The 27,196-nt window shown below is 40.2% G+C and overlaps 1 protein-coding gene across 1 annotated transcript in view; it reads left to right on the top strand.

Moving 5' to 3' along the window:
* ADAMTS18 (ADAM metallopeptidase with thrombospondin type 1 motif 18) overlaps positions 1 to 27,196 on the top strand; it is a 125,232-nt gene that overhangs the window by 45,467 nt on the left and 52,569 nt on the right. Inside the window, exons 3-11 of the mRNA XM_019505270.1 lie at positions 1,446 to 1,645; positions 3,671 to 3,754; positions 5,720 to 5,879; positions 6,542 to 6,647; positions 14,690 to 14,827; positions 16,064 to 16,217; positions 17,298 to 17,393; positions 18,266 to 18,414; positions 23,625 to 23,797. Of these exons, the coding sequence (XP_019360815.1) occupies positions 1,446 to 1,645; positions 3,671 to 3,754; positions 5,720 to 5,879; positions 6,542 to 6,647; positions 14,690 to 14,827; positions 16,064 to 16,217; positions 17,298 to 17,393; positions 18,266 to 18,414; positions 23,625 to 23,797 (1,260 nt within the window). The remainder of the gene's footprint in view (positions 1 to 1,445; positions 1,646 to 3,670; positions 3,755 to 5,719; positions 5,880 to 6,541; positions 6,648 to 14,689; positions 14,828 to 16,063; positions 16,218 to 17,297; positions 17,394 to 18,265; positions 18,415 to 23,624; positions 23,798 to 27,196) is intronic.

Here is a 27,196-nt window from a genome sequence, read left to right on the forward strand (position 1 = left end):
GGGCACCTATCCGGCTCAGCGACTGGTGCCTCCTGGGTCTGGGGTTGGGGGCACCTGGGGTCCCCCTGTGGCTGATTGCTGAGCTGGGGAAGTGTGTGGGGGGGCCCCCAGTGTGCTCCCTGGCAGACCTGGAAGTGGACCGGAAGTACTTCCAGTCCACTTCCGGATTCACCGCTGAGCACATGGGGCCCCCCTCTGCACTCCTGTGGGATGCGCCATCTGCCCCAGCATTGCAGCATTCATGAGCTGTGCCTGGTACCTCAAGGTATGTAGAAAAAACATTTCTAGCTGTGTCTATGGCCGAATTGCTGATTCTCCGAATCTGCATCGACTCTTCAGATTCAGATTTGGCCGAATCGAATTGGGGACAGTGATCCGAATCAATGAATCAAATCACTGTCCCTGATTCAGGCTGAATCCGAATCTGAATCAAATAGGCCCCATTTCGCAAACCCCTAAGCCTAACCACCAGAAGCTCTGAAGCCTGCAGACCACAGCTCTCAGTAGTGAAACTAAATGGAGGACAAGTGGAAATCCAGCCCCAGGCACCAAGCTGAGGGGTGCAAAACCTGCAGGTGCCACTGCTGGCCTGGTAGTAGCAGCAGCATCCCTGCCACTGCCCAGCACACCACTGCTGCCCACTCCCAGTGCTCAGTCCAACTTCCACTCAGTCCAACTTATCCAGGTTCGAGAAGGTCTCATCTTGAACCTGCCTCTGAAGACTAGGGTCTTAACATAGTGACCATGGGCCTAATTCTACTTTCCATGGGCTGAAAAGCTGTGAAAAGAGGAGGAATTATGAAGTAAAATTTCTCTGCCTTGAGTTCCTGAGACCCCAGAAAGAATCCATTCTGTGCAAGCAGAAGGGACAATAAACTTCATTGAACAGGAAATATAAGCACATGTACTCCTGACGTAAGTTTGGCTACTATTTCCTACCCTCATCCTACACTGAGTAATTATACTCCAAGCAGAAATAAGCATTGTGGAGGCTACTGCCAAACAAAATGTGGACAAGCAGCATCTCTCGTCTTTCCAGAATATCTTAATTCCGTATGTTTATTGAGGGAGGAAGAGTATGACCATACAATAGGTAAGCAGCAGATACAGCAGTGCTTAGTAAGGTGGCAGGATGCACAAAAAGAATGTAACTGGTCACCAGAAACTCTAAGTATTCCCTCGGCAGCATATGAAATTCATAACTGTTCCCTCTTAATTGCTTATTGAATTCAGTTTTTCCTAAAGAAGAATGAATCAAGTCTTACTTAATAATGGGTAGAACAACACATTATCTAACAGCCCATATCAGTTAGTATCCGGCACTGGCACAACACTATAAAATCATTCAGGGTCCTAGTCCCCATGGCACTTTATGGTCTAGCTAGTCTGCTTATGAAAATGGTCTCTTCTAAACATGTCCAAAACTGTGTTTGATTTCTTTTTAGATGCACCTAAACCACCCACAGCAGATAGGTACATTTTCTCCGATGAGTATGGTAGTTTTGCAAGGTTCAAAAGATCGTCTGTTAAAATCCAGAAAAGCAGAAGTCTCAGTGTTGAAACCCTTGTTGTGGCTGATAAAAAAATGCTGGAGAAGCATGGAAAGGAAAATGTAACCACGTACATCTTAACAGTTATGAACATGGTAAGAGCTGGCATGAGTGAAATGAATACCGTTTATTGTCAGGGTGCAAGATATGTACCATTGAAAGCTGTTTCTTGTGTAGGCATGAGCAAGCAAACTGCACGTATGGATACCTCAAGTTCTTTTTGCATGGATGTATGTGAAATTCCAGTATTACCAACATCAACAGTATCAATTATTGTTGGCCATCTATAAAAAAAAATACTAAAGAATATGAGTCATGATAAAATCATGAGACTGACAATAGTAAATAGTTTTGCATGTCCAGTATGCACTCGTCCAGAAACGTCTTCTGTTTTTCAGTGTTGGTAGCATTGGCACTTACATTGATTCTGATTTTTCTCCCCTTAATTTTGCTAACATTTTTCTTGGCATTAGGTGTATTACATGACATGTTCCTAAGAGCCATATGATCATTCTGTAGGATGCTGTGCATAAAGATTGCATGTGCGCACACTATTATGGATATCATAATTCCTGCCTTAATGTGCACTGTCCCTGGAAAGAGAAGGGGAGGTAATTCCATAGCTACTTGTAGCTGGGGTAGCCCCAGAGTTCCCCACATTTCTTCTGTTCCTCACTTGCTTGCCTGAAGAGGTCCCTACTCTACTGGAGTCGCAATCTGAGTTGGGCAGTCAAAATGGGCTCTGTTCCCACTTACTTCCTTGTATAGGTGCATAAACTGCATGAGAATCATGTCCTAAATGATCAAAGTCTGGCAACCTTTTTTCAGGAGAGAAGTGGTATTACACAGTAAAAGCTTTATTTATCTTCTCTTCACCTACTGCACCAAGGACTAGTTTCCTGTACCTTATTTTTATGGGGAAAGGCAGATACAGAGCTTGAAACTTTATGCTCTGTTGATGTGTTGTGTTACCTCTTCTTGATATGCAAATCCCAACTTTAAATTGATTTAGCCCAATAACTGCTTTGGCTGTAATCCAGCAGGGCTCCGGACAGATATTCAAAAAGCCTGAACCTGAATTGATTCAATCTTTGCAGGTTAGTCTAACCTGGCTAGGCTAAATCAGTTTGTAACTGCACAGAAATCCCAGACATGCAGGCACATGCCTGCAGTGGTTCAGGCTAGAAGCCGGGGGCACTAGAGCAGCCCTCCCTTCCTTTCCAGTGCTGAGGTAAGGGGGGTGTGGCCAGGCCCCCAGCAGGATGCTCTGATTAAGGAGGGGTTCCCTGCCTCCTAACCAGCCCAGCAGGGAATTGATAACACAGTGTTTATCACCCCTAACTCAGTGTTTATCTCCCTTTTAAGAAAACAGAGGGAAATTACCAGCTACCTGTTGATTCTCCCTTTGTCCCATCTGCCGCAGCATGGGCCATGGCCAGAAAGTGGTCTGCTAGCTAATGCTGAGAGATGCCTGCAAGGCAAAGGGTATGAAGAGGGGAGGGGGGAGCACGCAGATGCCTTCAGTCTCTGCTGAGCTGCAGCCAGGGAGCAGAGGGGAGGGGCCAGCCCTGCTGTGGAGCAGAGAGCCCTGCCCAGCCCTGCCCAGCCCAGAGAGCATGCTGGGATGCTGGGGGAGTCTGGTGTAACTTACACCAGCAAGGTGTCTGGGACAGGCATTGCATAAACCGATTTGAGCCAAATCAGTTAAGTCTGATACTGCATTCAACCAGGTTTCTCTGAAACCAGTTTCAGCTATTTTCAAACTGGTTTATGTGCATTGAACATCTGTCCTGTTATAGCTTTAAACCAGTTTCTGATCACTTAAACCGGTTTATGTGTAATATCTGTCCCAAGCCCACAGGTGCAGAAAGGAGGCCCGATCCAAATCGCAGTGAAGTCATTTGGAAAGTTTCCGTTAATTTCAATAGACATAGTGTCAGGCCCAGTCCTCATTTTGGCTGGATCGGTGTGTGTGGGATCCAGTCCTGACACGGGTGGAGTCGCCCTGTTGATTCTCATTGAAGCCTGGAGCCTAAAAGGATAATAAATAGTTTACTCGTATTAAACATTTCTTTCTTACTTACTTGATATTCCTCCTTTCCCTCCCAATAATCACACAGGTTTCTAGCCTTTTTAAAGATGGAACAATTGGAAGTGACATAAACATCATTGTTGTCAGTCTCCTCCTTTTGGAACAAGAACCTGTAAGTGGAATCATTATTCTTATGTAGCAGAATGTATTTGATCTAGTTTGCAAACATTTCTGGATTTTTCTGTATTGTACAAAAAAATGTCCATGAAGGGCTTCTTATGACCTCAGAAGACCCAACCTTGAAATGCCATGTCATCACCAGAGCTCTCAGAATCACAGTTTTTCTCTCTCCATGCATACATTTTACATATACACATATGTGTGTGTAGACGTAGATGTGTGTGTATACATATAAAATATATATAAAATGTTGGTAAATATTATATATAATAGATTCAGCAGTTGATTCAAACTCCCTTTAAACTTTGAATTTCTGCAATAGAGATAAAAACTAATCACTTTCAATATTTTCTCGTACAGGGTCTTCGTAAAGCCCCTGTGCACTTTTAAACTGTAATAACTAAGGCTGTGTACAAGGACTTTATGAAGACCCTATATACTAAAGTGATCGTACATAATGAGTGTTTTAAAAAAATTGCTGGCAGCTCCAGAACGGACATGTTCTGGGGACTGGCTTCTGGGATGCTAGTGGAAGATAGCAGGGAGTTGAAAGGCCCTACACTGAAGGAAACACCTTTGGAGAGTTCAGAACTGAAACTATATATTTATTTTCTAGGGAAAAAGTATATGTGTTTGGGGAGGTATCAGTTAGAGCAAGAGTGAAAGCAGCTATTGACTTTTGTGATAGGATGAGAAACTTGTGCTCAAAAGGCTTAAACCAGAGGTAGGTAATGCCTGATGCATGCAAAGGCATTTTGCTTGGCACATATGCCATGGTGAAGGGTGCAGGGCTGCACTACCACAACAAGGATTGGGCACCACGTGGCTCCTCTGCCATCTGCCCCAAGCATGCCAACATCCTACAAGTTGCAGAAGTTTTTGGCACTCTGACCAAAAATGTTGTGGATTTCTGGTTTAATCACATCTTCTATTTTCAGCCAGAGAACAACAACAAATTATCTGTTTTGTTTTTTTTTGACAACCAGCCCAAAATATTTAGTTCCCAGACTTATAGTTTTTTATGATAAAAAGAAAAAAACCCAAGCAACTGACACAAAAGAAAAACAAAACAAAACACAAAACCACTTAATATAACAGTCACTCCAGTCCAGAACCCTATTTTCCATGAAAAAAATGATGGGACGTGTTCAAGTAACTCTAAAGTTGTGCATTGGTTCATCTGCTTTAAATCATTTAGTATTTAAGTCAACACAACATATCTAGACTTGTGGTTTCTTATGAGTTTTCTGGTTCCTGTATTGATATCAGCCCATGTGCACATCAGAATCAAGCCCCGCTTTATTAGTGTCCTTTATATTAAAAAATACCAAGATGTTCTGTAGTCCTAGCTCAACACTGCTGTTTGAAACAGAGCAGCTGCGGTTTTTCACATGATCACTCTAAACCCCTCAAGTGGTGTTTATAAGAGCTGCTGCCTTCTGTAGTTCTTGCATCCATAGTGTATTGTCATGATGAAAAGCAAATCAGGAGAAATAAAGGCACTTGTGTCTGTTTCTCTGAAAACTGCACGTGTTCAAGTTTAGAAGTGAAATGCTTTCCAGAAGGGAAAGCTGAGTCCTGAAATCATCCATATTGCAATTTAAGTTAAAAAGGATTATAAAGTACCTTTTGCTATATGAATGCTGCGGGGGTGGGGTCAGCTTCCAGAGACTTTCTTAGATGCTCAGATCCTAATAAAAATCAGTGGGAACCGGGTGACTGATTTCCACCTCTGTCCTTGAGAATCTCCCCATCACGATGCCTGTATTCCATTTTATAATAATGAATGAAAATATTTGAGACATTGATTCGAAAGTCACCTGACTTACGAATTCCTAGATACCTGACTAAATATACTAAATATAACGCCCTTTGCCACACCCCTACGTGAACTCTTTTTCCTTCTGTCACCTTTCTCAAGGACTGGTGGACTTACTTCTCTCCATGATATCTGCAGGGTGGATTAATGATCAGCCATCATGCAGACCAATCATTAAACAGCTTTTGTCAGTGGCAGTCTGCTTTGGTTGGGAAGAATGGAAGACGCCATGACCATGCCATCTTGCTGACAGGATTTGATATCTGTTCTTGGAAAAATGAACCCTGTGACACTTTAGGTATGGTAGAAAATGTGCTTTGATACACTTCTAAATGTCTGCTGCCAACAGCTTAAGAAAGAGCTCTGAGTATTGTGGTTAATGACACAAATGTATAGAGTAGCCTTCCATTGCTAGGATTTTGTTTCTAACTAAAAAACTATCAAATTTAAAAAAAAAAAAATCTAACTAAAAGAAAAAAACCCCCAAATTACCCATAGTTTAGCCCCAACAAAAGAACACCAAAGAAGCCTTCTGAAAATATTTGGATCACTGCTCCATTCAGGGAGTTTTCTCCCTCTCTGATATTGTCTTAAAATTTGAAAATGTCTCTGGGCCCCACAACATCTTTTATGCATATTTCAGGTAATGGTGGCTTCTAGTTTTCCCAAATGCCATAGCTGGTATGTCAGATAAGCAAAAAATGAGCCCGTATTAGAACTTCTGCAGGCCAACAACTGAAAAGTTCATTTTTGCTTGTTTTGGTCCTGTGTGTGTGGGTACATGTATTTCCCAACACAGGATTCCCCTTCATGTCAAAATGAGGTCTGCCAAAAGGTGCCAAACTTATCTTGCAGTGAACCTTTGCCATGTACCTATGCTGTACTAGCTTAAATCTTTACTGTTCAATTCAAATGATAAATGTGTAGAATAACACTGCTTCCATCTTTTTTCCCCTCCAGGATTTGCACCTATTAGTGGCATGTGTAGTAAATATCGTAGCTGCACCATCAATGAAGATACAGGTCTGGGTTTGGCATTTACTATTGCCCACGAATCTGGACACAAGTAAGCTATTTCTCATGAATTTTCCCTCAGCTTCTTGTATAAGGAAATATACACACTAAATGGCGTGATAAAAGTACTACAATCAACTGATGCCTGACTAAAAAAATAGATCATTTATGGAGACAGGTCTACTTTTTAGAACATGGGACTGTTAGAACTGTTAAGTCATGATCATACGTTCTGCAGATACAACTGGAAGAGACGCAACACTGGCAGATTTCAATATCTAGGGACCACAGAAAATAAATCCATACTTAGGGAACCAGTGTCACACCACCCATAGTCCTTCCCTCTTTGGACCATTCATGTGCTCCTTTGCTGAAGAGGGCTTCATAGCATATGGGGGATATGTCTTGGAGCCTGAGGTGCTGGAGCTGCTTTCCTTGGTGTTTTTTCCTAAAGCTGTGGATATCAGAACTAAAAAAAATCCTGGCTGAAGCCATTATGACTTTGTCAGCTGTAGCCTACAATTCCCCAGCAATCCCAAATGTTGGTCGTATTGTGTAGAGTTGACTGCCTGGGGTTAGACCAGTCCTTACAGTGGGAGATAGGAGCACAACAGTGAACCCTAAGGAGAGGTAGCCCCTCTATGTTACTTGGTAGTCTCTTCAGGTTTATGGGCCAGTTCCCTGTCATCCAACTTTTTCCTACCCCATCCTTTATCCAATCCTACATCAATCCCACCCCACCATTAGGATGGGCTGATGGATGGCAAACTTTCAAGAGACTTTGGCCACTTGTTACTACCTCATATTCCACTTCCATTGGGCTTGATTTCTAGGGTAGCAATTCTTCCTATTCTTCCTATTTTTCTAGGGTAGCAATTCTTCCTATTTTTTGACCTTACAATGACAGGCTGAGAGCCATGGGGTTTTTTAGCTTGGAAAAGCACAGGCTCAGGGGTGATCTGATGGCCACCTATAAGTTTATCAGGAGTGACCACCAGTATCTGGGGGAATGTTTGTTCACCAGAGTGCCCCAAGGGATGATGAGGTTGGATGGTTATAAACTACTGCAAGACCGTTTCAGGCTGGACATAAGGAAGAATTTCTTTACTGTCCGAGCCCCCAAGGTCTGGAACAGCCTGCCATCGGAGCTGGTTCAAGCACCTACATGGAACACCTTCAAGAGCAAATTGGATGCTTATCTTGCTGGGATCCTATGACTCCAGCTGACTTCCTGCCCTTTGGGCGGGGGGCTGGACTCAATGATCTTCCGAGGTCCCTTCCAGCCCTAATGTCTATGAAATGTATGAGATCTTCTAAGGATTGCTGGTCTTCTGCTCACAGTAGGAGTCTAATTTAGATTATCAGTTCTCTAAGATATGACCTTAGGATACTGGCTTGAAGCTAAGGAATCTGATTAGATTTTATGGGTTTCTTTCATGTTGTTTCGCTCTTTTTTTCTCAAAACTTCTCCTTCTGCATTTCTTGATCTTGAGTTTTAAGTTGAGTCCTTAAAACTTTCTCACAATATGAATTGTGTGAATTATTATCTATTGTGTGAATTATTTCTCACAATAGAAACATAGCCAATATTGTGGCCTAGAGATCCCATGATATCAGAGCATGATTAATGGCTTGGTAATACCAAGCCAGGCCTTAAATCCAGTTTCTTTGTTCCAGAATCTTTATGAAAATAAGGTAAAACACAGAAGAAAATAATTTGTAGAGTAATATTCCTGTGCAAAGGAACTTTGTCAAGGGCATCACTACTGCATTGTGCTGCAGTCATTGGCTGAATCCCTCTGATTCTGCATGACTGGAGGGCTATGTAGTTTTCTTTGTATAAATATAATGTATAATGAACACTATGACCTAATGTCTGCATGAGTGGCCCTTTCACAGGATTCTGTGCATCTGAAGGGAAACAAGGAATTGGGGAATAAACTGGTGACTAATGAAGTTAATGGGAGTTGTGCCTGTCATTTCAGTAGGGCTATGTAGATAAAATATGTAGGGACTGATTCAGGGAAACTCCATTAACTTCAGTAGATTTATTAATGCTATAAACCGGTATTAGGGAGAATTGGGTCCATACCATTTAATTCCAGAAATACTTGCTTTAGTCTCTAAATTGTTCTTCCTTCTCATTTCTTTTTTTTCTTTTACATTTTGGGCTGCTTCTCTATTGTTCTTTGATCCTTCTTATTTTCATCAGCCTCTCTTTGGGTTCCTTCTATATTTCTGCCTCCCGAAGGGAAGAAAGTCCTTACAGACTAAATAAATGCACCATCTTTGAAATATTGCCATTTTCACTCTGCAGCAACAGGTAGAACATTTCCTGTATTGCCATTTGTCTGAGCTCATGTTCCTGGCACAGCTTTGTATGGCAGGAGATAGAATTTGGGATCAACGACCTTTAGAAGCCTGGAAGCAGACACTCTATACAAGTATTGTCTAGTAACATTATGAACAATCCCGTAGTAATAATATGTGGGAATTTATGTTTGAAACAAAAAGGAGATTTCATCATAGCTGTGACCTGAGGCAATGGAGTAACTGTTTTTTTTAAAACCAAGGATTCTACTGATCGTTGAATTAAGAGTTCTAGGAATACTTTATAGGTTTGTATTTGAGGAATGGTGATTCACAGTTATAAAAAAGCATTTATATGTGAAAAAGTGTAGTGAGATTTGTTCCACATATGGGGCTCTTGGGGCTGCATTACCCAGATCTTGTAAAGCTGCAAACTAATGGCCTATCTCATTCCAAGAAAGGAGGTTGAATGAGGTGTAAGAAAGAACAGAATCTGCTTTTTTCCATATGGTACAATTTCCCTGTCTTCTGTCAGCTGATGCAGGAAGAATACTCCTACAACTGGATTTATATGCTTTAGAGGCACTTTGTACCATTAGAGTAATGCAAAGGCCGAAGAGCTGAGGATCTGCGCCGATGTTTCCCAGCAACAATGGTTTAAAGTCAGAACCTCTGTTTATTTTAACATGATTTCAAGTGCAGATTTCAAGTACAAGTGAAAGCAGGAACAAGAATCTCTTATAGACATTTATGAACATAGATGGCATTGTAAAGTGTTGCTCACCTTACAGGCCAAAGTCTGTTTACTGGGGTTGTCACAGTCCAATGTGCAAATATCCAGTGTCTTTCTAAGTAATGCTTGATTTGACCAAATTTCCTCTTAATCCCTTTGAAGTTTAGGGAAAAATTAGACTTGTATCTTGGACATCAATTTTCCTCCTATTTCTATAGCAATCCAAGTACAAACTTTGGAAAAGATTCTGTCTGAAACCTATAGTTTTGCTGATCTCTAATGATCCTCAGTATAATTATGGACACATTAAGGCATTGGTGTGTCTTTCTCATGAACTGATGAGAGAGCTTTGGAGTTGCCATGGTCTACTCTGAAGTATACTAAACTAAGGATTTTACAAAAGGGGCATGTCTACACGTGCATTTACACTGGCTTAAATTGACTGCCCACTAAATTACTGCTCATTAAGCAGGAATAGGCTGGTGTCTACATGTGCAGGCATTAAAGTACATTAACCGTGTGTGTGGACTGACTTGGGACTAAAGTTAGTCCCAAGTCAGTCCATACACACACTGTTATTACGCAGTAAGGCTTCTACACATGCGGTACTGTGCAGTAACTAATTGGGCATAAATTTGATACCTGCATGATGTAAGTGTTAGGGTGACAATATTTGGATCTTGGGGAGCACTGGATTTGCAGCTGGATAAAAAGGCATGACCTGTGGCCTAGCAAAGTTGCTAACCACAAGGCAGAATGATATCTAAGCCAGCCATTTGCTTATGCTAAGTAACCATATTAACTGTGTCAACCATTTTCTGAGGAAAAAGCAGCAAGTAAGTCTGTGCGAGTCTGTGCACTGTGAATGAGGTGATGTTTTAGGAATGTGGAAGATGGTACAACCTGAAACTAAAAAACAGACTGGAATGTGAAAAACAACACATAATTGGTAACAGAATCCGAGATGAACATATATGAAAAGGTGAATGGTGATTGGTGAAGAAGCCTCCGGAAGATTCCAGGTTTTGGTCAAAGTCCGCCCATTGACCGAAAGGTCTTAGACATGCGCTCATAGAAAAAAAACCATGTAAATGAATGTGATGCATAGGCAATTCCATGCTAATGAAGCAAAAAGTAAACAGAGGCAAAGCTTGAGATGGGAGGAGAAATGGGTAGAACAGAAGGAGGGACAGAGGTGGAATGAATGTTAATGAGTATAAACCAAAATGTATAAATGTGGGAAAAAACTATTGTTCGTTGCTGCTCCCCTGGTTTTACGGGCTGTGTGTCTGTGAGGGAGTTTGCCCGAAGCTGTCTCCATTCTGAATAAAGCTGTTGCAAGCGATGTGTGCTGGTGTTTGCTCCCTGCTTGCTCTGGCTAATGAGTAACGGGATCCATGGGCAATTGGATTGTCATCTCCCTAGTTGTTGGGTGCCGCATGGAGTTGGGGTCTAACAGCAGGTATCACATTTATAGTCAAGCTGGTATAAGTCACCATGTTTACTGTGCAGTACGGGTGTGCATGTGTGGACACGTGCCTGTACTGCACAGTAATTTTGGTTACTGAACAGAAAATGCGCACATATAGACGCATCCTAGGTATATATTACATGCTAGGTAGATCATACTAGCTCCTTTAGAGTGCCTGCTATTGTTATACATTTTTACAGCCTTCTTTAAATAGTTCATGTTTTTGCCTGAGAGTTTAATAGTTCCTTGGGGAGTTCATGGTCTGTTGTGTCACTGAACATTAAATCTGTAGATTCTTTGGCTATGAAGTGCATGAACTAACTGTGTGTCCTGAAAAGACAATAAAATATCTGCTGGGTTAGAAATGTTGTCCACTTGTAGAGGGAACCATATTTCTCAGTAGGGTTAGCGGGTGGCAATCAATGTAGTGCCTTTGATGGGCCTGCCCTGATTTACAACAGCTAAGGATCAAGCCCAATAAATTAGCTAGTCCCTGCATACACATACTCATTACATGCTCAAAGCCGCCAGTTTACCCCAGTGTTGAAGTAACAGATTGTGAAATGCCTATTCAAAACACGCCAAAATTCACAGATGTACAGTATATAAAATAAATATAAAGCAGTAAAACAAAAAAAGATCTGAAACTTAACTGTTGTATAGCCATAAATTCCACATCATTCAATGTTTTAATGTGGGTTTTTATTGTTGCTGCACATTATTTATGTTATGGTATAAAGTATATTATGTAGCATGTACCCTACTGAGTTCAAGGCTATATTGTAATAGAGACTATATCAGAAGTGGTACCTTCACCAGAGAGTTTGTAGCCCCAACAGGGCATGTAAAGCTTGCTGGATACAGTAAAGGGAAATGACTTGCAAAGACTTCTTCAGCTGCAGAATCAGATCTCTTAGTGCTGACCCACTGTTTTGTTCCCTAGAACATACTGGCTAGGGGCAGAAATTATACATAAACCGGTACAAGTGAACAGTAACACAACAGAAGTTCAGTGCACATAAACCATTTTCAAACTGGCCAAAACCAGCTTAAGAGAAACATGGATGGATGTCATATCACACTTAACTGCTTTAGGTTAAATTGATTTATTGAACTTCTGTCCCAGATCTCCTCGAGATTCAAGTTAACTCAGTTCCCCCACATCCCAGGATGCTTTGCATCTGCCCTGCCAACCCTTCCTTGGTGGGCAGGCTACCCTTGGCCCAAGCTGTCTACTCCAGCTAAGCAGGGAGGCCTGCTCTAGCATCTCCCGGCTTCTGGCCTAGGCCACTGCAGGCATGTGGCTGCATTTCTGGAATCAAAAGTGAATTTCTGTTCACTTGCTTATCGGCTCAACCTCCACAGCTTAGATTAACCTGCAAAGATTGAATTGATTCAGTCTTGGGCTTTTTGACTGTCTGTATTTAGCCACTATCTGCGTAGCCTGATGGTCTATAGTTTGAATGTGTTTTTGGAACACCACTCACAAGCACTACCAAATTAGCGTGGGAAGAAGATTCTTTATAAATACAATTATTTTTCACAGACATACAAGTTAAAAACCTGTTGAAAATTCCATGGGCTATACAATCCTGTCTTCTGGAAGTTAATGGCACTTCATTCATTGTGGCCAAGATTGCATTCAAGTATAGGTGTATTTATCCTGGACAATTATAATTTAGAGGAAGGTTTACATTCATCACTAGCACTCACATTAGAAATTCTCTGCCTATGCCAGGTATGTATATGGCTTAGTATTTGCAATGGGCTGTGAGTATTGTAAGGTACTGCTGCTCTATTCCAAATTATAATGATAGAAGCAATGCTAATGTCATGAAAGCTTCATCGGCCTTGTATACTGACATCAAAGAGAGAGATAATAATTTTCTTTGTGACATTTTAATGGGTCATGCCCAAGTACCACCCATCATTCAGGTTAGCTGATCTTTATTTTCATGGTACTAAGAACATTCAGAAGGCTAAAGAGTATAAAGCTAGATTAATCTGCTTGAAATAATTAGGGAGGAGACTATGCTGTCATGTAGTCAGACAGGCTTGATCTTCACTGGTAATCCATTAATGAAAAGTTCCCTGTGTTGATGAATCACTGTATGAGAATCATTCAGTCACAAGGGGGTATTATTTACAATGACAGAAATGAAAAAGCTCCTGAACTGAAAAGTGTGGCACGAATGCCTCCCTCCCAGTGACACAGAATGGAAATCCGGTTGTAATTGAGAATGCAGATGGTGTCATAATGCACGATGAAGTGGAAATGGTTTTGATTCTCAACGTTTGAGACAAATGGTGCTGAGTTGTGATGAGAACAGGGAGCATGGGCAGCAGGACTAATTAGATCATATTATTAATTGTATCACACATTATCATCTATGCTCCAGTTTTACCCACAATATGCTAAGTACTCTGAGCATATGACAATTCCCACCCCAAATCCCTAGCAGGTGACGAAGAGAAGCAACATATGGAGGGAAGGAAGAACAATATATATACATAAGGAGAAATAGGATTTGAACGTTCCCATTGACTTCAGTGAGTTCAGAGTTATGATACAGCTGAACAGTCCTCTAATCTGGCCATAATTACAATGGAGGAATTGTTTCATTTTGCTACTGTAAACAGTCTTCGATAAAAATAATTATATAAAAAGTAAGTCACGAAAGACACCTGTGAATAACAGTAAAGCAACTACCATCACGAAGGCAAAGAACTGTTTTTTGGAGTGCATATGCTTATAATTTGCCCATTGGGTCAGGGTACTGCAAGATAGTGGTATCTATTTATACCCACAAAACATACCCAGTCTGAAGAATGAGACAGTGGCATGGTAGTATTTTTCCATAGATTCATAGATCGTTAGGGGCTGGAAGGGACCCTGCAGATCATCGGGTCCAGCCCCCCCGCTCTAGGCAGGAAGACAACTGGGGTCAAGTGACCCCAGCGAGGTGACTGTCCAGTCTCTTCTTGAAAACCTCCAGGATAGGTGACACACGTCCCTAGCATTTCTTTCCTGGAGGGGCTATTGCTAATGAAGAGAAAGGTCAATTCTTCGCTACTGCTGTGATAACTGTAAATAAGTACCTCTGTGTTTACTGGTCTTGTTTCATTTGAGGAGAAAAGTACTCTGCCACTGCAATGCACCCACCAACTTATTTCACATGGGGCACCAAATGAATGGTAACTGTTTTATTAGCAATACTTGATGCAACAGGCAAGCAAACTGAGGGAAAGATAATCTTATAAAACACACCAAGTTGGTCAAGGCTGTAGTGCTCATGTACTTTAAACCTAGCTTTGACTTATGATTTAGAGACCCTGTCTCTCACCAAACTAGGTCTCCCTGGCAATTCATCTCTATGCTCAGTGTATTAAATGACCAAAGAAGGGCACTTACTATGAAGCGGGGCTTGTTTCAAGCTTGCCTGTGGTCTCATCCCTTTGTGGAGCTTTTGTTTATAGAGTTACTGCCATAAAACAGCAGTGTATTTCTCCAGAAAGCTGTCTCTTCTTTCTGATGTGTTTTGATTTTAGCTAGCTGTGTCATTTATGGTTTTTGTTTCAGCTTTGGTATGATTCACGATGGAGAAGGGAATCCCTGTAGAAAAGCTGAAGGGAATATCATGTCACCCACGCTCACAGGAAACAATGGAGTCTTTTCTTGGTCTGTATGCAGCAGGCAGTACCTCAACAAATTTCTCAGGTAGGTCAGCGATAACTCCTAGAAATGGTTTTCTGGTGTGCCCTCTTGACTGAACCCCAAATCTTGGACTTCTGAGGGTTGTAAACGGTGCTATATACAGGTCTTTGTGCTGGATTTCTTCAGCCTCCATCAATGTACCATAGTATTCACCTGAATTGCAATTTTCCTCACAAACATTGTCCTCAGTGTCTACTTTTTAAAAGAATATTAGTGGGAAGAGGGCACAAAAGGAGGTAGTCAGTGTATCAAACAATTACAAATAAAATGTAAATGAATACTCTCCTGTTCTAGTCCATGCCATGAATAAGCACATTTTATATTCCCTTATATAGTTGCTGGGAAACATGATATCTTATTATTTCCCCTAAGATGTTGGTACAAACTAAGGACGCTGTTAAAAAGCAGCCTATGTAGTGCCATCAGAATTTCAATGTCTTCAACATATACTTGCACTTTTATGATGTCAGCCCCATAATGCCATTAATATGCATTATTTGCTGTAACTATATAAGTGAATACTTGCAGAGCAAATTATCGTACCAGAGTAGAGAACAAGAAAGAGAAGTTTTGGGTGATTCTTGTCTGCTACCGTGCTCCATGTTGCTGTAAGCACATGAGAAAATTACTAAGCCAGTGAGGAGTGTTCAAATATTTGGCATCGGGCAACAGACAAACAGATGGAAGGCTGATCTTAGATTGACTGAACTTTCACACACATGAACCCAAGCATAAAATGAGGGATCATGATGAACCATGACATGACATTTTGGTCTTAAGATGTGCCCCACTTACTGGTCTCAGCTATAAATCAGTGGCCTGTTTATCTTTCCACATGAAACAAATACAGAAATAAGACACTTCACATGCTGATTCTGCATAAGTTCTTCTATCCTGCTTCTGGGAAGCGTAGTCTAGGGGAAAGGAACAGACCAGATCTCCTTGTACTTGGTTACACTCCAATAAGGAAGAGAGAAAGGAAATGAATACAGTTCATTTCTGTTTGCCCAATAATCCCAGAGCCTGGATTCTTGCTTCCTAAGATTTTGCAGGTCAGGCTACCAACAAGAAACCAAGGGCTTTTGGCTCGTGCAGCAGATATCTCATTCCAGGGCATGCCTATAAAGCTAGTTAAAGGTATGCTGTACGAAACCATGTGTTTTTGCTATTCTGTAGCAAAGAAAATATTTTGATAGAAAGATCAACATCCTGATTAATAAATATACATTCTCATTATAGTACAGCTCAAGCTGCTTGCCTGATTGATGAACCTAAGCAAACAGGACAGTATAAATACCCTGATAAACTGCCAGGGCAGATCTATGATGCTGATACCCAGTGCAAATGGCAATTTGGAACGAAAGCAAAACTGTGCAACCTCAGTTTTGTGAAGGTACCTATTAATATCTTTATCACAATATGACAACTTACATTAGACAACTGCAGTGCACTAGGAATTAGACCAAGTAGTACAATGAACTATGGGATCTGGAGTAGTTCTCACCTTTACATTGCTTGACACTCTGCCTCTGCTGGGGGAATGTCATAAAAGGACTGTGCTTCTGAGTTGAAAAAACTGACCAGGAACTATATTCAGTACAGATGCACTGTACTTTCCACTGCACAAGCTGTACTATCCACTCAGATTCTGCTAGGCACTCCTCTCTCCTCTGCCAGGTTGTAATGACTATCAGCCTCAGCAAAACTAGGAAGCATTGCACTTTTGATCAGACCCTGTCCAGTGGGTGAAAGAAAGGGAAGAGCTCTTGTGGCTTCTTTTACTCTTATGTACTTGCACAAAGGCTTGGAACAATCTAACCCTGCACTGAAGGATTACTTCAGAGCAGAGATAATGTATTTTGATGTCCTTCACTTTTTGATGTAGGATGTAGTTACATAGAGTGAGCAATACCCGCCCCATTGACTTCCTGGAAAGCTGTTCTTTCAAAAACACTGTACCGTGATTCTGAATATAAGTGTTTTTGTTTCAGTTACTACTACTATATATGTTGACTTCTTTCACACTAACCAGGATTTTACTAGGCAATGACAATTATTTTTATTTCACAGCTAATAAACTAAGAAGTAGGGCAAAACAGTGCAAGGATGAGGCTGTCATTCCAAACATAATATGTGTGTTTCAGCAAATGGAGGCCCTCCACAGTCTTAGAAACCCAGTAGACTGTTTCCTATTCAGTCCTTGATGTTGTAAGAGCTGGTTAGTTCTTTTATAATCTCACTTTCAAAAGACATTAAAAAAATGCAAAGGAAATCAAATAGGAAAAACAAGGTAGCAATCTTGAGGACAGTAGACCAGCATGTATAACTATACCATGAAGCTTGGGCCTAGAGCATCTTTATTCAGGAAATGATTGGTTTTACAGGACTTTTGCACTAGGAAAGGCAATAGCAGAGTCATTAATACTTTTCTAGGTATCAGGTAATAATAGGGAAATTCTCTATTTTTTTCTAGGATATATGCAAATCACTCTGGTGTCATAAAGTAGGTCACAGATGTGAGACAAAGTTCATGCCTGCAGCAGAAGGGACAGCTTGTGGCATAAGTATGGTGAGTCATTTCATTTGTGGAGTGATGCTAGTCCAAAATAAATGAAAACAAAGTGGATTCAGCTCCCGTTAAAGTCACTGGGAAAATCCATTGATTTCAGGTGTCAGAAAAAGTTTGCAAATTCAGAGGAAGCATAAGCAGCTCCTATCTGACTGTTGCTTATTCCTGGAATGAATTTGGCTAGGTGTCTTTGCATGTCTGTATTAGCTTTATTGATCATGGTGCGGAAAGACAGGATCATTTGCCTTACTATAACTCTCTAAATACACGTGAAAAACTATAGAGGCTACAATTGGGACATTCAATTCAATTTTGAATATTTTATTTTACTGTAACATGTTACTTATAAAATATACTGTTTTAATTTCCAAGACCTTGATATGTGTTTTTTGCCACATGGGAGTATTTTTTTCTCCATTTTGCCTTCCCTTTCATTACAATATGAGTAAATTAAGAGAGAAGGAAACTATTTAGACCCTCAGTTTTAAATGCCACAGACTTGATTTAGGGATGCTGGGCACCAAGAGGACATCTTAACTTGATCTGGAATTTTTAGTGCTCAGCATTTCTGAAAATCAGGCCTGGTATATCTGGAGTGGGGTTTAAAACTGAGGCAACTTGGTCCTCCAAGATTTAAGGCATGGACAAATGTCAAGGCCTTAATTGGGACATTGCTCGTGTTTATCTTTTACTTACCAGGGCCTCACTCTACTGCCACTTCTGCAATTGTCCGATTTTGTTGAACAGAACGAAAAACTTTAGGAGTTAAGTACTTTCACAGGAGTTTGCAGGACTGGCATCTAGGTCTTCTCAACAGTCTAGCAGGTACCACAGGACATGTGACGGGACAATTGTTGACATTCTTTTGACAGTGGTGTCGAAGAGGTCAGTGTGTCAAATATGGAGATCATGGACCCAAGCCTATTAATGGCCAGTGGTCTGCTTGGTCTGAGTGGTCAGAGTGTTCTCGGACCTGTGGAGGTGGAGTAACGTATCGAGAGAGACACTGCAATAACCCAAAGTAAGACATTGATCTGAAAAGGTATTATTTTTATTTCTGCTATTACAGTATAACAAAAAGGGGAAAGACTAGATTTTACAGGAACTTAATATACTCCCAGAGAGCTCCACATGATACCCTGAGTAATCTATTATAAATCAGCAAAATGAAGAGCTCTGAAATATAGAGGATGTTTTTATATTTAGGAAGAAAGGGCTTGATTAAAGCCCACTGAGATGTGGAAAGACTGAGATTATGGGCTGTAGATCAAGTCTGTATGGATTTAATCTAGAATTCATCAAAACATTTAGCAATGTCTGGACTCAAAAAGGTACACTTTTTTGGTTCATTTTTGATCAACTCTAGTTTTACATTAGCTTGACTTTGTAATTCTTTTAATGCATACTTTCTAGTATACATATATCTTTAACTGACAACTGTACACATAAAGAAAAGATTACTCAGAGGTATAGAAGTACTTTCAAGTACTGTTTTAGTTGAGCAGAGTAGGGTTATCAGCTCCTTTCCCACATAGTTTAATATGCAATGCTAATGATAATTCTATTAAAGCAGAAAGGAGTAATTGTAAATCCCCATTTGAATTAAATCTCTATCAAGCATTCAGCAGATGAAATGTCAATGCTACAAACAGCAATTTCTACGGAATATGTTGTATCAGGATGGAGAAATATATTTCCAGGTGCATTTCAGACAGTAACACCTTTAAATAAATGTGAATGCCTTGGTAAAGAAAGGCTTATCTAATTTAGCAACATGGAAACTCTTAGAGGAAAAGTTTCACTGTGTTTCCTTGGATGTGCGTATCTACGTGCACACACAATACATTTTAATTAACAGTTAAATTCTTGAAATATGAAATTTAAGCCTAACGTTTCTGTAGAATCTTAATGTTTGTGTCCCCCACACGCTGATTGGTGAAAGGGTTCAGATGAAACTAAGATGGTCAGCTAAAACAGGGTGAAGCTAGCCCCTGCTCAGAGGACTCTCCAAAGGACTTCAGCATGCTGCTGAAGGCTGGTTTAAGTTCCTAGAAGAGGGCTCCTACACATATGGGCTGATTTTTCCAAATCACTCGTTCCCTGTGGATTTCAACAGGGGACTGGCTACTGGGTGTACAAGAAATGCAAATATTACACCATTCATTTAGAAGCTCAAACAAGGACAAGGAGTATAACTTTAGGGTGCTACTTGTGAAAAACGTTATCTATGCTCATATGAGCTTCTGCTGTACCCAGTACCCATCAGGTTCAGTTCCCTTTCTACTGATCCTCATAAGACAGGCACCATGGTCCTGCCCTACAGTCCTTTGAAATGACCATTTGGATTACAGATGAACTTTCGCTACTAAACAACTACTGAGGTCCTCTGTAGTACACTGAGCTATGCAGATTTGCTAAAATCGTCATTTTATAAATTGTCACAGTGTAATTTCATGGATCTGGTTTTCATACATCACAACATTTGACAATCAAGATATTTTTCTGAGAAAGAAGTAGATTACATAATTTAATAGCTCAGCTGGTAAAGAACCTGAATAGTGCCCAAGAGATTTATGTTAATACCTAGGTTGTATCTGTGGGATTGCATCCTACGTATTTCATAATAGCGCATTGTTCACTAAAATATTAGAATATAGCCTTAGGCATGTATGTAATCAAAAAACTAAAACAATAAAATTGCTTCAACACACCTATTTTCGTATTTTGTATACAATGTCTAAATGAAAGATCAGAAGCACTGTGAATTTAAAATGACACCATGAAAATATTAATTAAAGAAAACCTGTGAAAGCGCATGTATAGACCATTGTATTCACATTGAAAACAGTATTCTTAGTTTTCAGTGCTATAATTAACATGGTCTGAGCTGAGTTCACACGATTATCTCCAAAACCAATCTAGTTCCTCTTGCTAATTGTGATGTTTTGAATACCTTCCCCTTTCAGAAAGATGACCAAATAATTTTGTATTCCATGTCTCTATTACATTCCAATGCATAGCCATCTCACTTTCTTTTAACTGCTACTTAACCGATGTACCAAGTCTAGAAAAATCTTGCCAACTGATACCAGTTTTTGGCAAATATAAGCCTTGACAGGTTGTTTGACTGCTACAAAAACAATGGAAGTTTTGCCTACTCACATACATGTACATATACACATACCACTAGGATGCTTATAGGAGTTGCTGAGCGTATTCTGAGTATTGCAGAAAAGTGAATGCATTCAAGCTACCCTAATGGCATTTTAATTATCAGTCATTGAGTTATTTCTTAGTTAATCTGTTTATATTCTTGCACTTGGACTATTTGAGGTGGCTGATGCATTTTCCCCTGGAGTACACTTTTAGTAGTTCTTTTCCAAAACTCATTGTGAGTTTTTCCTCCCCCTTCCTTTGTCCACTGTTTCATATAAGGAGATGAACACACATTGGCATGTGCTCATGTCACTCCTGTGCAAGGTAACTGCATGTAATGTCAGTAGAAGGGGTGGGGGGGAGATGTACATGACGCATTTAATGGTTGTAGCCCAAATGAGGAACAAGGGCACCTCTTTCAGTGCGTCTCCAGGTTGAAGAAGTTTTATACCACCCTCAAATGCAAGGCTGAGGCTATTATTTAAGACATAATCAAGGCCTGCATGATTCTATCAGTTTTCTTATTTGATAACTTTTACTTGAGAAATATATTGGGTTTTTTGTTTGTTTTGCTTACATAGGAAGAGACTTACCCTTTAAGGCAGAAGGAGGTTAAAGAAATCATAAATATAACAAAGCTGTAAAGGAAGCTCCCTGTATAGAATGACCATGGGCCCAATCATTTTTGTTGCCTTTATTTAGGCAAAATTCCCATTGATTACAATTAGTCAAGATAAACCTGGATATCTAGTTAAATATGCATCCATCCAGAGCTAAAAAATACATTTGATTAATTAAATGGTCACTAGTCATTGCAGGAGGGTTGTTTGAGTAAGATCTTCACTCTTGGGCCTAATATTAGGATAGGTGGTAGCAATTCTAGACTGTCAGCAGGTGAGGTGAATACAAAGTTGCTCCCTACAGCTTATTTCCCTAGCGCTTTGTCCAGTTTTAAAGTGATTAACATATGGGTTTCCCCAGCTTCCTTTGAGAGAATACTCCAGTATTCATTAAAGACTTCTGAAAAAGTCAGCCATTGTATACCTTCACAACTTTAATGCTCTTTCAAGACCGCCCAACATGTTTTATAAATGCATGAGGATTAGAATGAGAAACATGAATGTAGCATGAAAAAGTAAAAAACCAAACGCACCTGAATTCAGAGAGTTGTCTTCATTACATCACTATGCAATGGATTAATCAGAAAGTACATTAAGATAAATTACAAGGTATCCTGGACATAGGGTACATTTATAACATACCGGGTGCATCTATATGTGCACTGGACTGTGCAGTTGTTGCAGCTTAAGTAAGTACTAAATGACTGTGTAGTAACTGCCGTTACTGCACAGTCCCAGCACTGCACACGTCGTTTCTGATGCTGCTGTGTAGAAGCAGCAAGCTATTGTGCAGCAGCTCATTGCTACTGCACAGTAGTATTGGCACAGTTTGTGCCTGCTAATACTACGTAGCATCTTGTGTAGACATGCCCACTGGGTGCATTTACACCTTCATTAATCTGCTTTTGCTCTTGTGCATTACATTTAGTACCTCTAATGTGAGGTACTAAATAGATGTGCATTAGGCTACCCTAGTGCACAGTAGAGAAAGTCCACGCTTTTGTAGTGATACTTAATGGGCCTAGTTTACTGCGCATCAGCGTATTAGTGTAGTTTTTGATGTGATGCCCTAATGTGCAGTAAAATAGGTTACTGCACATTAACGTGCATGTATAGACACAGCCACTGTATAGGGATTTAAACAAATAACTCCCATTATTCTTACCAGGGAGGAACAGTGCAAGTACTACACCCTATAAATTATTCTGAAAATACTTTTCTTCAAGGTAGACGTAATGCGGCAAAGGCATCCACTGAAAGATCATAGCATGTGTTCCAAGCATGTATTTTGCCTGTCATTTTAAAAGCCTTGATAAAAGTGTATGCAGGTGCAGAATTTACATCTTTTTTCCTACAAGGATCAAGCAGTAGGTGGAATAACGCAACCAATTCTTACAGTTCTGGCTTATGGATGCTTGTTTTCAAACTAGCCTAAATTCAGGAAAGCATCTTAGCACACACTTAAAGCCCAATGAATATTGAAAGTTAAAAATTAATGTAAGTGCTTTCCTGTTCACAGTCCTTTGTTATTTTCTAGAAGTTTAACTTATACAACTACTTAAAAGTGCATATTTCGGTTTTAACGATACTGAACAATTGTTCATTCTATTAATATCTTACCAGTTTAATGTTATCTTCAAGTTCTTCCTTTATTAACTACTTTTATAATAAATAATATTTTTGCAAACATGAACCCTCTTGGATCATAGTAGACTGAAAACAGCCATATAACTTGTCAATTTATTTATATTGTTTACTTCCTCAGGTCAGTCATAGTGAGATGTACAACTCTGTTTACCAACCTGATAATATATGCAAATAAAAATATCCTGTTAGGCAAGAATTTAATTCAATGAAAACATGATTGCTCTCTACCAGGGTGCATATTTAAATTAATATAAAATAATACAAATGGGTGGTACTTGTTGACTATTTAGCGTGGGTCTCAGGACTATTAAAATGTCCCTGGACCTGATGATTTTGTGAGGTCCCTTCCAGCCCCTAACATTATGAATCTTTTCTGACTGGCTGCCTATAGACATGTTTGTTCACATTCTAATTAGAACATGGACAAGTGGCCTCATTATCACACATCTATTAAGCCCCATCACATTTCAAAATGAGCATGGGGGAGTTTTAACTAAACCTTGTTGAATGAGCTTTAGTTAAAGCGCTCCCACAGTCATTTTGTAATGCAAGCAGGGCTTAATACACATGACAGTGAACTGTTTTAATTAGAGTGGCTGCCTGGGAACCACTTTAATTAAAAGCCCTCTCCCCCACACCTCTTAGCACACACATAGGTAACCAGTGATCTCAAGTCAGCAAGTCTTCCTCATTAAGCTCAATATTCAGTACAATGATACTTATGTGTTTACTGGTGTTTAATATATGTCACAGTTGTCAATCCCATTCATGTTCAGTTTTGCAAAGACCTTTTCTCTTTTCTTCATAGGCCACAGTATGGTGGCAAGTTCTGTCAGGGTTCCAGCCGTATTTATCAGCTTTGCAATATTCAGCTATGCCCACCTAATAGGCTGGACTTCCGGGCACAGCAGTGTGCAGAGTATAACAGCAAGCCTTTCCGCGGATGGTACTACAAATGGAAGCCCTATACTAAAGTCGAAGGTAATTTGCCTACAGTTCTGATTGACAAAATAACTTGCATAAAGCAGGACTAGTTAGCTTGAATTCTTCACTACTCTTTGGGCTGACTGCAGCCATGGTGTGAGCGAGTAGAAATTCAGGGGGTTTCTGCAGGTTTATAATTACTTTCTAGAAGGTCTTCATTTGACTTTCAATGTGACATTATATTCAAGAACAGGCAGAGAAACTGGTTTGGACTGTGAATTTCATTCCCTATGTTTGTGCTCCTTCACCATTGCTACCTCTTATTTTTATTTTATACTGTATATGTTTGTGTGTTAAAAAAAACAAACATTTTTTCCTATTAATTCCTAAATGTGGGTCATACTAGCTTCTATGAAAGTGCAAGAATGTTTTCAGATTTCTAAATGTAACAGTAAATAAGACCTTTTGATTTTCCTACTGATGTAGTCCCATGAGAAATGGAGAGAAAATAAAATAAAAATGCTGCATAAATTCCAGAAATATATCAGTTGTTGCTGAGGCTTCATAAGACTTATGTCTCAATAAATATTCTCTCTCTTTGCCTTAAGGGTAAAGGTATTCTTCCTGTAGGTGGCTTGATATTGTAAATACCTGGAATTATTATTGTACATTTACTAGTGACCAATATTTCTCTGCAGCTTGCGGACACAGTGGATATTTACAATTGATACAGTGGATATTTACAATTTATCAAATAAAAGTGGCTGGTAAATGTCATATTGTAACTGTTTTTGTCTAAAATGACCACGACTGCTTTCAAGTACTCTGAGTTTATATTTGTGTGTGTGTGTGTTCCAGGTATTTAAAATATATTAAAAATGACAGAGTTTGTGTCTGGTTGAAATATCCTTTAGTAGATAGTCCTAATTTGTTAGGAATGCACAGATTTAAACTTTCTTTGTTTCTATAGAAATATTAGAAATACTTGGATTAATACTTATAAACCCATGTTCTGAAATAGTCATTCATTGTGGGTAAGACCTGTGTGTAAAACTAAAGAAAAAATATCTAATTGGAGTAGTTCTCATATCAGGTGATAATGCCAGTTGCATCTTCATGGGCATCTCAAAGTGTTGGTTCTTATTTAACATTGATTATCATTGCACATATCATTGCTATTGATATCACTGGCTATCAATTGACTGTCATTAAAGACTCAAATTGGAACTAAAGGAGAGATTTTTCAGAAGTGTTGGAATAATGTACAAGCAATATTGTGGAAAATACCTGGAGCTTATTTTCCAAAAACCATTTAGAAATTTTAAAAAAAAATCCCTCTTTTTCTAAAGCCCTCTCTACATTACCTGTATCATGCAGTTACCAGTTTAACTGCACATACTACATGTGTAAATTAATAATAGTGCCATAAAAGATACAACCAGCTATAAAGTTGTTGCTAAAAATGTATAACAACTTTACAGCTTGTTGCTATATAGCTTTAATTTGCATGTATAACAGAGTCTGCCCTTGCAGGGAGGCTTCCAGCTACACGGGTACACTATGCACCAATAGGGCCAGGAAACAAGTCCCCAAAATTGGATGCTAGAATCCAGCCACTCCACTCACCTCAGTAGTGAAGGTGCTGCCAGGACCCAGAGTCTGCAGCTGTGGGACTTTTTGTCCTGACAGCCACAGGGTATCGCTGTGAACTCTCAGCCCCAAGGACTTTAATTCTAGCCTTCAACCATCTGATGTGTGGTTACAAAAAAGATGGAGCTGTACTATTCTCAGTGGTGGCTGATGCCAGAACAAGGAGCAATGGTCTCAAGTTGCAGTCCAGAGGAGAGCCACACACATGATCAGAGGTCAAGAGAGCAGGCCATATAAGGAGAGGTTGAGAGGCATGGGACTCTTCAGCTTGGCTGAGCATAGGCTTAGTGGGGACTTGGTGGCAGCCTATAAGTATATCATGGGTGTTCATCAGGACCTGGGAAAATGTCTGTTCACCAGGGCTTCCTCAGGGAAAATGAGGTCCAGTGGTCACAAACTGCTGGAAGACCATTTTAGACTGGACATAAGGAAGAACTTCTTTACTAGGGCTGTGCAAAGGTTTGGATCATGATTCAGATTTGGAGATGATTCAGCAGATTTGGAGGCTAAGTCTATGAATCTGAATCAAATTGCTAGAAGCTTTAGGCTTTCCAAATTGATTCAGAGCTTCTGAATTGATTTGGGAAAGATTCAGAAAAGATTCGGCGATTCGGTCATAGGGTATAATGGGGAATCAATGAAATATCTATAATGTGGTTGTTTTTTGGCTGATTAGGATTAAACTTGCAGGGGTGGTAGCCTCTGCTGCTAGGTTTTAAGGTGATAGGTGCTGGGGTTTCTGGGAAACTGCACCTTAATTTGCTGAAAAGCAAAACTCCTGACATGTGTGTGAGTTAAGCCACAGTGGGGTGAAAACTGTAGGGAAGGTAGCTCTTGCTGAAGCCACAAAGCCTGCCAAGTTTCAAGGAGACTGGTGCAGTGGGAGTCTGGATTCTGGGGCCCTGCACCTCTGGCTGCAGGCAGCCAAAACTTGTAACATGGGTGCTTGTGGGACTGTGTGTATGTGTTCAGGTGCACCCTTCCTGGTGCTAGGGCCTCTGCACAACACAGCAGTGTGCCCCCATGAGGCCTCTTCCTCCCCTACAGCCTCAGCCTGGTCCACCACTGTAAATGACGGCAGGTCAAAATAACTTGGCTGGCTCAGCACCAATAGCACCAGCAGTGTCAAAGGTATCCAGACGGAAGTGTCACAGAGCCTTTCTTTTTATAAAGGAATTGACAATAAGAAGTAAAGATGTTGTATTGGATATATGTTACTCATGGTGTGTGATGGCTTATCTTGTGTTTTTATGTTTATATGTTTATTATGAAAAAACTGAAATAGTTAGAAAAATGTATCTTAGGAAGCTTTTGGGTTGAAAAACTCTTTGTCAGGCTGAGGAAGTACTGGCAGTTGGTGTGTCTCCTGGTCCTGGATGGAAGAAACAGTAAAGAAGTCAGAGGCTCGCCTGGTGTGCAGTGCAAGCAAGAAAGCCAGTCAGTGAAAATGGAAATGGAGGCGTCAAGGTGTGAGGGACAGGCTGGGGTGGGGGAGGGGAGGGTGCTTTAGAGTGGCTTTAATTAAGGCACCCAGAGCATCACATGCATCAGCATCCTTACACTGAAAAATGGCGGTGGGGCCATTTAATTAGTCAATGAGCTTTAGTTAAAACCTCCCCACCACTGACATTTTTCAGCACGGGGACACTGATACATATGACGCTGGAGTCTGCTGGAGCATGGTAATTACCATGCTCTGACACGCTAATTAAAGTGCATCAGAGCAGCCTCTCTGCATGTGTATAGGTACCCTGAGATACCTGCTGGCTGCTGATGAAAGAAAGAATTAAGGAGATTGAGCAGCAG

Source organism: Gavialis gangeticus, unplaced genomic scaffold (genome assembly GCF_001723915.1).
Source record: "Gavialis gangeticus isolate Ggan-Ray unplaced genomic scaffold, GavGan_comp1, whole genome shotgun sequence".
NCBI lineage: Eukaryota > Metazoa > Chordata > Crocodylia > Gavialidae > Gavialis > Gavialis gangeticus.